The sequence below is a fragment of the Eurosta solidaginis genome, chromosome 5 (genome assembly GCF_040869045.1).
Source record: "Eurosta solidaginis isolate ZX-2024a chromosome 5, ASM4086904v1, whole genome shotgun sequence".
Taxonomy (NCBI): Eukaryota; Metazoa; Arthropoda; class Insecta; order Diptera; family Tephritidae; genus Eurosta; species Eurosta solidaginis.
This window is the reverse complement of record NC_090323.1, coordinates 216,156,995-216,172,855: the sequence shown is the minus strand read 5'-3', so window position 1 is coordinate 216,172,855 and position 15,861 is coordinate 216,156,995. Positions and strand designations below refer to the sequence as shown.

At 36.6% G+C, this 15,861-nt stretch overlaps 1 protein-coding gene across 4 annotated transcripts in view; it reads right to left on the bottom strand.

Moving 5' to 3' along the window:
* The window catches only part of Ac78C (adenylyl cyclase 78C), a 202,605-nt gene that overhangs the window by 63,173 nt on the left and 123,571 nt on the right, over positions 1–15,861 (bottom strand). For all 4 annotated transcript variants that reach the window (XM_067788196.1, XM_067788199.1, XM_067788198.1 and 1 more), the window contains exons 6-7: positions 8,497–8,678; positions 8,087–8,279 (exon numbers count right to left, since the gene is read on the bottom strand). In XM_067788196.1, the coding sequence (XP_067644297.1) occupies positions 8,087–8,279; positions 8,497–8,678 (375 nt within the window). The remainder of the gene's footprint in view (positions 1–8,086; positions 8,280–8,496; positions 8,679–15,861) is intronic.

The following is a 15,861-nucleotide window of genomic DNA, read 5'->3' as shown; positions in this document are numbered from 1 at the left end:
AAGCCTAATTTAGAGGCATGTGACACCAGAAGTCAGTGTTCAGTCAGAATACCCCTCATGAGTCTAGAGTTTACCCTTTTTATACTCAGTTGAGCAGAGCTCACAGAGTATATTAACTTTGATTGGATAACGGTTGGTTGTACAGGTATAAAGGAATCGAGATAGATATAGACTTCCATATATAAAAATCATCAGTATCGAAAAAAAATTTGATTGAGCGATGTCCGTCCGTCCGTCCGTCCGTCTGTCCGTTAACACGATAACTTGAGTAAATTTCGAGGTATCGTGATGAAATTTGGTATGTAGGTCCCTGGGCACTCATCTCAGATCGCTATTTAAAATGAACGATATCGGACTATAACCACGCCCACGTTTTCGATATCGAAAATTTCGAAAAACGGAAAAAATGCGATAATTCATTGCCAAAGACAGATAAGGCGATAAAACTTGGTAGGTGGGTTGACCTTATGACGCGGAATAGAAAATTGGTAAAATTTTGGACAACGGGTGTAGCACCGCCCACTTTTAAAAGAAGGTAATTTAAAGGTTTTGCAAGCTGTAATTTGGCAGCCGTTGAAGATATCATGATGAAATTTGGCAGGAACGTTACTCCTATTACTATATGTATGCTTAATAAAAATTAGCAAAATCAGAGAACGACCACGCCCACTTAAAAAAAAAATTTTTTTAAAGTCAAATTTTAACAAAAAATTCAATATGTTTACAGTATATAATTAAATTATGTCAACATTCGACTCCTGCAATGATAGTGTGCAAGAAAACAAAAAATATAAGAAAATTTCAAAATGGGCGTGGCTCCGCCCTGTTTCATTTAATTTGTCTAGGATACTTTTAATGCCATAAGTCGAACAAAAATTTACCAATCCTTGTGAAATTTGGTAGGGGCTTAGATTCTAGGACGATAACTGTTTTCTGTGAAAAAGGGTAAAATCGGTTGAAGCCACGCCCAGTTTTTATACACAGTCGACTGTCTGTCCTTCCGCTCGGCCGCTAATACGATAACTTGAGCAAAAACCGATATATCTTTACTAAACTCAGTTCACGTACTTATCTGAACTCACTTTATATTGGTGTAAAAAATGGCCGAAATCCGACCCACGCCCACTTTTTCGATATCGAAAGTTACGAAAAATGAAAAAAATGCCATAATTCAATACCAAATACGAAAAAAGGGATGAAAGATGGTAATTGGATTGGTTTATTGACGCAAAATATATCTTTAGAAAAAAACTTTGCAAAATGGGTGTGACACCTACCATATTAAGTGGAAGAAAATGAAAAAGTTCTGCAGGGCGAAATCAAAAGCCCTTGGAATCTTGGCAGGAATACTGTTCATGGTATTATATATATAAATAAATTAGCGGTACCCGACAGATGATGTTCTGGGTCACCCTGGTCCACATTTTGGTCAATATCTCGAAAACGCCTTCACATATACAACTACCACCGCTCCCTTTTAAAATATTCATTAACACCTTTCATTTGATACCCATATCGTACAAACAAATCCTAGAGTCGCCCCTGGTCCACCTTTATGGCGATATTTCGAAAAGACGTCCACTTATTGAACTAAGTCCACGCTCTTTTAAAATACTCATTAACAGTCTTCATTTGATACCCATATCGTACAAACAAATTCTAGATTCCGCCCTGGTCCACCTTTATGGCGATATCCCTAAATGGCGTCCACCCATAGATCCATGGCCTACTCCCTCTTAAAATACTCTTTAATACCTTCCATTTGATACCCATGTCATACAAACACATTCCAGTGTTAACCTAGGTTCATTTTCCTACATGGTCATTTTCCCTTATTTTGTCTCCATAGCTCTCAGCTGAGTATGTAATGTTTGGTTACACCCGAACTTAGCCTTCCATACTTGTTAATAGTAGGAGTAACCTTGTTAACATAATTTTGTAAGAGCTACACATGATCTTCAACACTTAGGCCCTTGCTTGTGTCCACGCCTTTCCTGCTTCAAGGAATGCACCCTTTTTAGCTAATTCTTCCGCTTTTCCATTCCCATTTATTCTCATATGCCCTGGGACCAAATATAGATGTACGATTCTCCCTGTCCCGATTTTTTGTACGGATTGCATACACTCCAACACACTTCTAAATATTGTGCTCTACGAGGTTATTGCCTTAATTGCGGCTTGGCTGTCAATATAAAGTTGACGCGGCTGCATTTTAAGCTATTTTCTACCGGTGTTTCTACTGCTTTGGTTACGGTACTGCTTTGGTTACAGTAATCAGACAGTTTATATGTCCTGATTATTTCCGGACCAACACATTATACAGCAGACCTCACTCCTCCACTACTTTGGAATCATCGGTGTACACGTGTATTGTCTCGTCCGCCATTTTAGCATCTTTGCGCCAACTATACAGCTCTATTGTGGTACTAAGAAACCCTTCGGAGTACAGATACGGAAACAGATAGTCCGTTCGCCTTGTAATTTATGACGCTATACTACTATGGTCGTATGGTCTGGGCTCAAACTGCCCCGAAGTATTGAGCGTCGTGCAGTTGTTAGCGCTCTGTTCTTTGTCACCAGGCCTACAGGTGGAGGGTGCAGAATGGCCTTGGATAAAGTTATCATAAATCTGGGAGAGTTACAGCTTTGGTGTCCTAGAAAATATTTCTTGTAATTTCCTTGTACAAAGCTTAACATTTTATACTAACTCCTCAACACTCCATAGATTTTCTTACTCAATAAACGATCTGGGAGTTATTCAAAACTGCAAGGAACAGAGCCACTTTCATGGTAAAAAGGGAGAAACGCATTTTTTACTCCATTACATATTCTAGCATTCCGTCACAAAGATCCTGACCTAGATAAATAATTTTGAATGTAAATGTCTGGTTCAATTTGTGAGCCAGAAAATTTTTTAGTTTCTTATCTTTAGCTTGGCAGCGCTTCCTATAATAAACGTACTTTTTTAAAAATAGATGTCACTGTTTGGCCTTTAACCGTATTTGTTAAATGAGACATATCAGCGACATCTGTCTGTCACAACTCGTATATACAAATATATCACGACCTTTGCCTCTCAAGTCTCGCAATGATCCAGAGCATTCCCGTCAGAATTGGGTGTGCTACGATCTAAAATACTCACTGGATGATGGCTAATGTGAAAAAGTGGTAGAAGGAAAAATTATGGAGTCACAAAGTGTTACTATGAAATGTTACTTAGACCCTGCTTTTCAGTGGTTGGTTAAGCTCAGCTTGAATTCAGTTGGCTCAAACTGAAGTCAAATTTAAGCTCCAGTTGAACTACTGAGCAGTTTTTCAGTCACAGTTTAAGGCCGCCTTTGGGGTAGGCTTTTTTGTAAGGCAAACTTTTGGTATTTTATTATGTATATAATTTGTAGAAACGCAACAGCTGGATTTTGTTTTCTCAACAAACTTTGAAAACATATTTCTCTAGCGATATATATATCTTGTACCGGAGGAGATATCCAACATCACTATTTAATTCTTTTTAAACCAGATAGTTATCGAGTTGATATCCAACTTCATTCTTCAATCAGTATCCAACCTTTGAGAAATTTTTTTATAATTTAGAGTTCTCGAATTGATCTCCAACTTTATTATCATTACCAAACTATTATCCAAACGTTGAGAGATTTTGGGAAATGTACAGTTCTCAAATGAATATCCAACACATTTCTCCAGTTAATATCCTATACTGAATATCGAATTGAGGTGAAGTTGAAAAAAATTTCTAAGGTGGTACCACGATACCCAGCAGTAACGAAACGCCATTAATTAAAAATAAATTATACATATTTTTTTTTTCTGAAAATATTGTAGTATGGAATCTTACATTTGAGTCCAGTTAGAGAACCACAAGTTTGGGATTCAGTTTTTTCAACTTAAGTAATAGCTTTTTTAAACGGTTTTATTTACCTTGACAGGCTGCCTGGTTGAATGGCTGGCACGAATTTTGTAATTGAAATTAAAGTAACTTCCCGATAAGCTACAAGCTTGAAACTTGGAATATAGTTCAGAACCCGATGACAATGCAATAATAAGAATTGCCGCTAGGTGGCGCAAGGATCGAGATATTCACAAAAATCGTATTTCTGGTCGGATTTGGCTCATATTTGGAACACATAATAAATACGAGAATAGAAAGCGACCTATGAAAAAAAATGAATAGAAAGCGACCTATGATGTTCAATTTGGCTCATATTTGGAACAACTATTACATACAGTCAGGTAGAAACGACATCAAAATATTTTGGAGTTGGAGGAGGGACAAGCATACGTGGCGCAGAGTCGAGTAAAGTCTTTGGATGGATTATGTATTGAGGAATTGGATTGTAACAAATTGTCAGGAAAGTCCTTGCAGTAATGATTCACTAAATAGATTGAGAAATAATAGGCAATTAAATAAAGACTTAAAACTTGAATATAAAATAATAAAAAAAAAAAATGTTTAAGTTAAACGGTTTTATTGAAAACAATACTTACGTGAAGTAATAATAATACTAAAAGCTAGAAAATAATTGGTAGGTCCTAGGTACTAGTCATCACACTCCTTATCAATCTATGGCGTTCATCAGACAATTAAATAAAAGCATTGGACGCGTTATATTTCTATTTATAGTCATAAGTAAAACCAACTGAACCATAATCAGGTTATGTTACGCCTCACATTTTTAGAAATTTCACGCGTCCAACGCTTTTATTTAATTGTGTGATCAACGCCCTAGATTGACGAGGAGTGTGATGACTAGTACCTAGGACCTACTTAATTATTTTCTAGCTTTCAGTATTATTATTACTTCATGTAATATTGTTAGCAATAAAACCGTTTAACTTAAATTTTTTTTTTTAATTATTTTATTCTCCAGTTGAGCCACTGTTTCGAAAATATCCGTGAGATTTTAGAGGTATGCCTAGTTATCAAAATGAGCTCTAATGGTACTCAACCGCATATGCTTATTGGGTATATTCGACGCCATTTCGAGCGAACGCAAATAACTAGAGTTTAACATTGCCAGATCGGCCGCTTAAGCTCAGGTTAAACTTCAGTTAAAGTAAACTGAAAACTTGCCGAATAAATTTAAGCGTAGTTTAACTGACAAACTGAGTTGAACTTGTACTAAACAAGTAAGGAAGGTTAAGTTCGGGTGTAACCGAACATTACATACTCAGTTGAGAGCTATGGTGACAACATAAGGGAAAATAACCATGTAGGAAAATGAACCGAGGGAAACCCTGGAATGTGTTTATATGGCATGGGTATCAAATGAAAGGCATTAAAGAGTATTTTATGAGGGAGTGGGCCATAGGTGGACGCCGTTTCGAGATATCGCCATAAGGTGGACCAGGGGTGACCCTAGAATTTGTTTGTACAATATGGGTATCAAAAGAAAGGTGTTAATGAGTATTTTAAAAGAGAGTAATCCTTAGTTATATAGGTGGACGCCGTTTCGAGATATCGCCATAAAGGTGGACCAGGGGTGACCCTAGAATTTGTTTGTACAATATGGGTATCAAATGAAAGATGTTAATGAGTATTTTAAAAGGGAGTAATCCTTAGTTCCATAGGTGGACGCCGTTTCGAGATATCGCCATAAAGGTGGACCAGGGGTGACCCTAGAATTTGTTTGTACAATATGGGCATCAAACGAATGGTGTTAATGAGTATTTTAAAAGGGAGTGGGTCTTAGTTCTATAGGTGGATGCCGTTTCGAAATATCGTCATAAAAGTGGACCAGGGGTGACTCTAAAATGTGTTTGTACGATATGGGTATCAAATTAAAGGTATTAATGATGGTTTTAAAAGGGAGTGGTGGTTGTTGTATAGGTGGTCGCCTTTTCGAGATATCGCCATAAAGGTGGACCAGGGGTGACTCTAGAATGCGTTTGTACGATATGGGTATCAAATGAAAGGTGTTAATGAGTATTTTAAAAGGGAGTAATCCTTAGTTCCATAGGTGGACGCCGTTTCGAGATATCGCCATAAAGGTGGACCAGGGGTGACTCTAGAATTTGTTTGTACAATATGGGTATCAAAAGAAAGGTGTTAATGAGTATTTTAAAAGGGAGTAATCCTTAGTTCCATAGGTGGATGCCGTTTCGAGATATCGCCGTAAAGGTGGACCAGGGGTGACCCTAGAATTTGTTTGTACAATATGGGCATCAAACGGAAGGTGTTAATGTGTATTTTAAAAGGGAGTGGGCCTTAGTTCTATAGGTGGACGCCGTTTCGAAATATCGCCACAAAGGTGGACCATGGGTGACTCTAGAATGTGTTTGTACGATATGGGTATCAAATTAAAGGTATTAATGAAGGTTTTAAAAGATAGTGGTGGTAGTTGTATATGTGAAGGCGTTTTCCAGATATCGACCAAAATGTGGACCAGGGTGACCCAGAACATTATCTGTGGGATACCGCTAATTTATTTATATATCTAATACCTACCAAGATTTTAAGGGTTTTTTATTTCGCCCTGCAGAACTTTTTCATTTTCTTCTACATAATATGATAGCTGTCACAACCATTTTATAAAGTTTTTTCTAAAGTTATATTTCACTTCAATAAAACAATCCAATTACCTTACCATGTTTCATCCCTTTTTTCGTATTTGGTATAGAATTATGGCATTTTTTTCATTTTTCGTAATTTTTGATATCGAAAAAGTGGGCGTGGTCATAGTCGGATTTCGTTCATTTTTCATACCAAGATAAAGTGAGTTCAAGTAAGCACGTGAACTAAGTTCATTAAAGATATGTCGATTTTTGCTCAAGTTATCGTGTTAACGGCCATGCGGAAGGACAGACGGACGACTGTGTATAAAAACTGGGCGTGGCATCAAGCGATTCCGCCCATTTTCACAGAAAACATTTAACGTCATAAAATCTATGCCACTACCAAATTTCAAAAGGATTGGTTGATTTTTGTTCGACTTATGGCGTTAAAAGTATCCTAGACAAATTAAATGAAAAAGGGCGGAGCCACGCCCATTTTGAAATTTTCTTTTATTTTTGTATTTTGTTGCACCACATCATTACTGGAGTTGAATGTTGACATAATTTACTTATATACTGTAAAGATATTACATTTTTTGTTAAAATTTTACTTTAAAAAAATTTTTTTTTTAAAAGTGGGCGTGGTCCTTCTCCGATTTTGCTAATTTTTATTAAGCGTACATATAGTAATAGGAGTAACGTTCCTGCCAAATTTCATCATGATATCTTCAACGACTACCAAATTACAGCTTGCAAAAATTTTAAATTACCTTCTTTTAAAAGTGGACGGTGCCACGCCCATTGTCCAAAATTTTACTAATTTTCTATTCTGCGTCATAAGTTCAACTCATCTACCAAGTTTCGTCACTTTATCTATCTTTTATAATGAATTATCGCACTTTTTCGGTTTTTCGAAATTTTCGATATCGAAAAAGTAGGCGTGGTTATAGTCCGATATCGTTCATTTTAAATAGCGATCTGAGATGAGTGCTCAGGAACCTACGTACCAAATTTCATCAAGATACCTCAAAATTTACTCAAGTTATCGTGTTAACGGACGGACGGACGTACGGGCGGACATGGCTCAATCAAATTTTTTTTCGATCCTGATTATTTTGATATATGGAAGTCTATATCTCTCTCGATTCCTTTATATATGTACAACCAACCGTTATCCAATCAAACTTAATATACTCTGTGAGCTCTGCTCAACTGAGTATAAAAACTGGGCCTTATAGTAACAAGGAGAAACAATCCTTGGTTGCCAAAACTGAACATTTCAGGATTCTGCACACCTGGCCGATGAACACCTTGTGATCAGTTTAACCTTAAAATTCGAATTAAAAGTAAGCTATCAGTATAGCTGGACTATAACTTTGTTCAGACAAATGCATATGTGAGAAGTCACTTTTCAGAAAAATACCATGGGTTTTGCAGAACTGCTTTTGTGCAGTAGTAATAATAGCTGGTGCTGATGTTATGATAATTAAGTAAAATTTATACACCATTGTCATAAAAAGATAAATTAAATAAATATTAAAAAAAAAGTGAATTAATTAAAAATATTACCACTCACTTGAATCCAATAATTTTTGTGTTCGTTGCAATTCTTTCTCTGATTCCTTTTTATGTTCCATCGCTTTGTGTGTTTCAATAAAAGCAAGGCGCTGTCCACGATCTGTCAGATACTTGGTGTACATGCCAGCCACATTAATTGCCGTGTACAAAATGAAATTAGCGACCATTTGAAATGCAACACAATCAGCTGGCTGGCATTGCATGGTTAAAATGAATTAAGAAAATAAAATAAAAATAAAAAACCATGTATCTACACTCATACACACGATTAATAACTTTTAGTATGAAATTAAAAATATAGTGCAGGAAAAAAACAGTGAATATCTTATAAACGAAATTTTAAATGAGTCAGTTGAAGCTGCCTTCTACTGTCTTTACTTTTACAAAAAATTAAGAATGTGTACGTACTTCTTTTCGTCTAACTTTTATTATGGTAATTACGGCCAAATGACAACTGGCAGTGATTGTGCCGCCAACGACACACCATTTTAATGGCAACGGCAGCATTGCATACGGCACAAATATCACGAACAGGATGTACCAGACCAAGTATTCGCGATACGTGAAACCAATACCTTGTCCCACGAAACCTAAAATTTATGTAGAAGAGAAATATTAAATTTCATAGAAAATTGTAATGTAGTAGAAAGACAAAATAAGATTGAAGTGTAATGTAAAAGCCTTAGTGGCAACTCCCAGTTGAATTAAGTTGCAGCATAGGATGGGACTAACAAACTTAGTTATCTTACTGCTGGAAGGGACTTTGTTAAAGCCTAAGATTGTGACATCCTTTCTGAAGAAACACAGTCGAAAGTATTTTATAATCATTGTTGAGAGCAAGTTGAAGGGGGAATTAAATGTGGGGATCGAACTAGGTTAAGTTGAACGGGCTAATCTCTAAGCACCTTACATACAGTTGTAACATACATATATTTATAGTGCTGTCGAAAGTTTGTCCGACCAAAGTTAAAAACGCTATCAAGACCAGGGCCTATGCAGGTTTAATATTAATCTGGTGAGCCCATGAAACTTCTTAAGTTTGCTGTCACAGACCAGGCCTTAATAATGTACGTGTGATGCCAAGAGGCAGTGTCCTGATAGAATGACAAACATACAACTACATTCCCATCTTTTTAGAGATAAGTATTAGTCTAATGCAATAATGTGCGTAAATACTTATTCATCTTAAATATACTTTCCATGGGAATGAAATGATATATTAAGTTTGGTCCGATTTTCCAAAATGTTAAGTACTTGAAAGAAAAGCGAAATACCCAGCTATAAGAAAGCCGAAATGATCAGGATGAAGAGCTAAGTTGAACGCAAAATAATTCTTTAAGTTTTGGGATATATTGATGATATTCATAGATCCCTTGCAATACGAAGTACCTGCTATCATCAAGAAAAGAGTCAGCACATTTGCACTTTGGCAACCCCGCTACTGTTGGCAGCCATAATTTCGAAATAGTAAAATACTTCGTTTATTTGGGTACCAGCATTAGCACAGGTAACAACGTCAGTCTAGAAACCCAGGGAAGAATCACTCCAGCTAATAAATGCTGCTTTGAACTAGGTAAGCATTTGAAATGTAAAGTCCTCTCTCGGCAAACGAAAATCAGCTCTAAAAATCACTTATGGTACCAGCTGTTGTTGTTGCTGTTGTAGCAGTGCTTCGCCCAATCCAATAGGTGCGAGAACAACCTGATTTTCATCAATATCCTCCAAACGGAGTCCAAAAAACAGGAGTTCACCAGAAAGGGAGAGGTGCTAGCGGCGTTGGTTCCACATTGCAACTGAAAATATGATTGGTGTCATGTGGTAACACGTTGCAAGTAGGACATATATGTCGGAGTTGATTCTGGGTAAGTAAGAGCTTTACATGTTACCGACACCCAGATCGAAATTAAACTAGAGTGATGCGCGTTTCCCTAGGGAGATTGCTTTCCTATTCTGCGAGTTCAGGATATTTAACTTTAAGAGCAGAGTTTGCAGAGCAATGCCTGGTATAGACGTCAGTGTCACCCCATTTAATTTTTCGTACCCGTCCTGCTATATAGTGCAGAATTATGGACTATGAAATAGCGGCTCTCGGGGTGTTCAAGAGAAGAGTTCTTCGAAAGATTTATGGAACTCAACGCTTTGAAGACGGCGAATACCGAAAAAGACTTAATGACAAACCGTTGGAGTTTATGCAGACGTAAACATAGTCCAGCGAATTAAAATGCAGCGGCAACGCGGGGTAGGCCATGTTATGCGAATGGGAAATGATGCTCTGCTTAACAAAGTATTTTTAGCAGAGCCCGCATATGGAAGCACAGAAAGAGGACGGTTCCCGGATAGTTGGAAAAACCAGCTGGTATAAGATTCACTTGGTGTTACCAATTTGTACTAGTTAACCCAACAAAGAACCGACTGGCCCACTTTGTTGGAAGGCCATAAGCACTTGAGCGCTTAAACGCCTATTAAATATGTAAGCATGTATTTTCTTATCCCACTAATCTTTTATCGCAACTGATAAGATCGGACCTCTTTAGCATATATCCCCTATATAACAGATTTTTTAGATATAAAGGCTTTTGGGAGTCCATTCGTCACTTTAACAGCTTTAGCCTTGTAATTATACCATATAGGCATATACACAGGTGTCGGAAAAATTATTCAAGATCGGTTGTATATATAAGGTAGTATATATTCTACAACCGAGCGTTCAGATAAGACGTTCATCGTCATACCTCCCTCATATAGATAGCCTAGAGCCGTGAAACTTTTTGTGAGCGACTCTGAGGTAATTTAAAATTTTCCATAATAGCGAAAATTTTCTTTAACATGTATTTATAAAGCGAGACAGGCCATAGAGCTTAATATATTCTATTTATTATTGATATTATAGAAAACTTACAAATTTTAAAAACGACGATATTTACTGGGACATGTTTTTGAATTTCACTTCATCGTCAGTTAGCATTTCGAAAGCTGAGTTTTGAACTAGAAATCTTCAAAATTCATACTTCTTATACTTCTTAGGCCCGGTTTTTTAGTAGTTGGTTAAGCTAAGCTTAAATTAAGTTTGCTTAAACTCTTGTCAAATTTAAACTCCAGTTAAACTACTGAGCACTTTTTCAGACACAGTTTAAGGCCGCTTTTGGGGTAGCTTTTTCGGAGGAAAGTACAGTTCTCAAATAAATATTCAACACATTTCTCCAGTTGATACTTACATTGGATATCGAGTTGTGGTGGAGTTAAAAAAATAATTTCCAAGGTGGTACCACCAAAACCAAAAGTGGTTTATTGTGAGAAATAAACACCTGGTTGATAGTAGTTATGAAGTTTAATTAATCAAAAATAAATTATATATATTTTGTTTTATTTTCGTGAAAATACTGTAGTATTAAATCCTACATTTGAGTCCAGTTAGGAATTGGGAATTAAGTTTTTTCAACTTAAGTGCTGGCATTTTTTACTTTATAAAAAATTCTCTCTTTTGCTGAGTAACGCTATGATTCTTGAATTAAGCCATTGTATCGAAACAACTCTTGAGATTTTAGAAGTATGCCTAGTCATCAACATGAGCTCTAATGGTACTCAAGATCAAATGCTTGTTGGGTATATTCAACGCCATTTCGAACGAGCGCAAATAACTGATAGTTTAACTAGAGTTTAACTCTGCCAGATCGGCCGCTTAAGCTCAGCTTAAACTTCAGTTAAAATAGACTGAAAAACTGCGGAATAAGTTTAAGCGCAGTTTAGCTGACAAGCTGAGTTGAACTTGTACTGAAAAACCGAGTCTTACTGGTAAAAACGCATCTGCTCCAGAAAAGGTAGCTAATGAAGAAGTGAAATTCAGAAACAGGTCTTGGTAATCATCGACGTTTGTAAATTGTGTAATTTTTATTTTTGGACAATTGGTTGTATGTGGAAACTGTTATATAATTATCAATGGAAGCTCACCGTATTTTATCGAAATATACATATCTAAAATTGAAACAACAGTTTGGCTATTGACTTGAATACACATACGGAGGAGCACGATTGAACCAACTTAAGTTGTTATCCTAATCATTTTGGTATAGTTATTAGCGAAGAGTCTGTGAACTATCTAGCTTTAAGTACAATTGTACGATTTTTATAATCTTCAATAGGTAGCTACTGAAGTTATACAAATTTAAAACTTTGGGGCGAGAGCGAAAATTTTTATCACACATGGTTTGATTGAAAATGTTTAAGCTAATTCCCATAACAACGTTAAGATTTCCATTAAAACACAGAAAAAATATCTTTGAAAATAAATAAAATGAGTCCCCAAACAGTTGCATATGACAATTTGTTAGCAATTTAAATAACCTTTAACCTACATAGGCTTTTTTGCCGCTTTTCATAATTTTCTTTTTGTATGTATTCCCAACAGAGCTTAATGACCTTTACCACATAAAAATTTTTGTATGATTTCACAGAATGTGTCTTTGGCTTGTATTCAAAATTTATAAGCAAAAAATCTTAAGGGCAGCAAACAACTAGTTTTTCCAGCTACATATATATAATGGCTCAACTATTTGGCTGGCTCATCTCTACAGCAACAAAATACCTTTTTTCAGATCGTCAAAATCTGCATGTTGGTGTTAGGCGCAAGGAATGGAATGAAATTATAAAACATAGCAGTTTTTGTGTGTTGTAAAAAAATCTTGTCAGTGTGTTGATTTCATTTTGAGTTTGCCATCTCCTTTTGACAATCCCTAATCCAATTAAATGAAAAACAAGTAAGGAAGGCTAAGTTCGGGTGTAACCGAACACTACATACTCAGCCGAGAGCTTTGGAGACAAAATAAGGAAAAATCACCATTTAGCAAAATGAACCTAGGGTAACCCTGGAATGTGTTTGTATGACATGTGTATCAAATGAAAGGTGTTAATGATTATTTAAAACGTTGTGGGCCTTAGTTCTATAGGTGGACGCCTTTTCGAGATATCGCAATAAGGGGGGACCAGGGTTGACTCTAGAATGTGTTTGTACGATATGGGTATCAAATTAAAAGTATTAATGAGGGTTTTAAAAGGGAGTAGCCCTTAGTTGTATATGTGAAGGCGTTTTCGATATATCGAACAAAATGTGGACCAGGATGACCTAGAACATCTTCTGTCGGATACCGCTAATAAATTTATTTATATATGTAATACCACGAACAGTATTCCTGCCAAGATTCCAAGGGCTTTTGGTTTAGTCCTGCAGAACTTTTTCATTTTCTTCTACTTAATATGGCAGGTGTCACACCCATTTTACAAAGTTTTTTCTAAAGTTATATTTTGCGTCAATAAACCAATCCAATTACCATGTTTCATCTCTTTTTTCATATTTGGTACAGAATTATGGCATTTTTTTCATTTTTCGTAATTTTCAATATCGGAAAAGTGGGCGTGATCATAGTCGGATTTCGGCCATATTTTATACCAAGATAAAGTAACTTCAGATAAGTACGTGAACTAAGTTTTGTTGATATATATGGTTTTTTGCGCAAGTTATCGTGTTAACGGCCGAGCGGAAGGGCAGACGTTCGACAGTGTATAAAACCTGGGCGTTGTTTCAAACGATTTCGCCCATTTTCACAGAAAACAGTTACCGTCAGAGAGTCTATGTCCCTACAAAATTTCACAAGGATTGGTAAATTTTTGTTCGACTTATGGCATTAAAAGTATTCTAGACGAATTAAATGAAAAAAGGCGGAGTTACGCCCATTTTGAAATTTTCTTTTATCTTTGTATTTTGGGCACCATATCATTACTGGAGTCGAATGTTGGCATAATTTACTTTTATACTGTAAAGATATTAAATTTTTAGTTAAAATTTGACTTAAAAAAAATTTTGATATATAGAAGTATATATCCATCTCGATAAGTTTATGCCGTTACGGACTACCGTTATGGGAACAAAGTTAATATACTCTGTGAGCTTTGCTCAGCTGAGTATAAAAATATGAACAGCTGATGAGATGAGCCAACCATATAGTTGAGCCATGCCATGATGCAATTGCAAGGTGACTGACGTTGGCAGCTTCTCTTTCTAATCCGCCATCTTGAACTCCCACTCTAAAACTCGATTTGCCTTTTTGCGAAACTACTTTTTTATACAGGGGGAAAATTGTAGTAAAAACTATTCAAACTTATTTTCCTGGAAAAGTATGAAACGGCATCACTTTTTTCTCCAACTCAGTTTTGTGTTGACTTTTCTATCGTTCAAACTAGTGACATTTCTAAATAAATGTATTGTTTATTCAACAAAATTATTTATGTTTGCCAAATTTTCAGCGTTAGATGATGGTAAGATGTTTTATAATTTATATAATACTGATAGATATTATTTTAAATAAGTTCTTATAACTTAATTTATAGGTTGTGTTGGCGGCGACGCAAGAAACCAGACGCAAAGCTGAATGCAGCTGATTTGATTGCCACCGATCCAAAATTGGCTATCCAAAGAGATAAAGAGCTGTGGGATTACCTAAGTAAGGATGAGCCAGAAAAGCCAGCACGCCCAGTTAGTTTGAAACAACTTATAGTCATCTTGATGATCGAATCGAAGCGAAAATAGTTACATTCTCTAGCAACCCATCCATTACTTCATCGTCAACGACAAAACGACGAAGACGTGAAACGCAGGACAGTAATGTTCCTGCTCCGCATATAAATGGTGTCTACTGAGAAATATAATTCTTATATAATAACAATCGAATTTTATTTTTGCGTTATGCAATGCAAATGCACTTTCTTTATATATTTGGAAACGTTGCTAACCACTTGCAAAGGAGCTATGTTGTTTTTGTTCCAAAGTTAAATAAAACTAATTATATTATTTGTTTGTAAATCGAGGCGTACATAAACACAAACACGACGTGTGGCCCATTATCAGACGGTATAGCCATGCCAATGCTGACATACCTTGGTGATGAGGGGATAAGCTATCCGACGAACATTTTCAATTTATCGTTGAAGTCCATCGTCATTCCCGAACAATGGAAAACGGCAAGGATACTTCCAATTTTAAAGCCTAGGAAACCAGGTAACGAAGGTGAGTTGTATCGACCGAAATCACCCCCTTCGCTAGTAGGGGAAGATAAATTACGGACTGAACCAGGAAAAACCACATCATAGGACGGTGCTCGTGGCACTCGACCTGCCAAGTCGTTGTCTAAAAAGATGGATCTAAAATAATCTGAATGGTCGGCAAGCATCGGTTCAAATTCAAAGTCTAGTATAATTAAACAGGGGGTGCCACTGGGTAGTTTCCATGCACGATTCAGTTTTACTGATTTCTACATATCAAAGCTTTCTTCCACACCAGAAGGAGCTACCATTGTTTCCTACGCCGGCGACTGCACGATAATGACAACAGGACCTGGCCCTCCAAAAAGCGAGTAAGTTTGTAGAATAAATCGCTATTTCCCCCATATTTCTGGTTTCTTCGCCTCGCGCGACCTGGCGCTATCACCGACCATAACCAGGGCCACTCTGTTAGGACGTGGAAGAAAAAGATGACGCAAATATTGGACTTCACGTCTATGGTGTTACGTTATCGAATGTCAGTCACCCAAAGATCTTATGGGTAACGTTCGATAACAAAATCACCTTCAAGACACATGTCACCCGAAATTGTATCCAAAGTAAAATGCTGCAACAAAATTCTCAAGTTGCTTACCGGCAGTACTTGGGGAAAGGATAAAGGAACGTTGCTAGCCACTTGCAAAACAATTGGCCGACCACTCATCTGCTACGCGGCATCAGTTT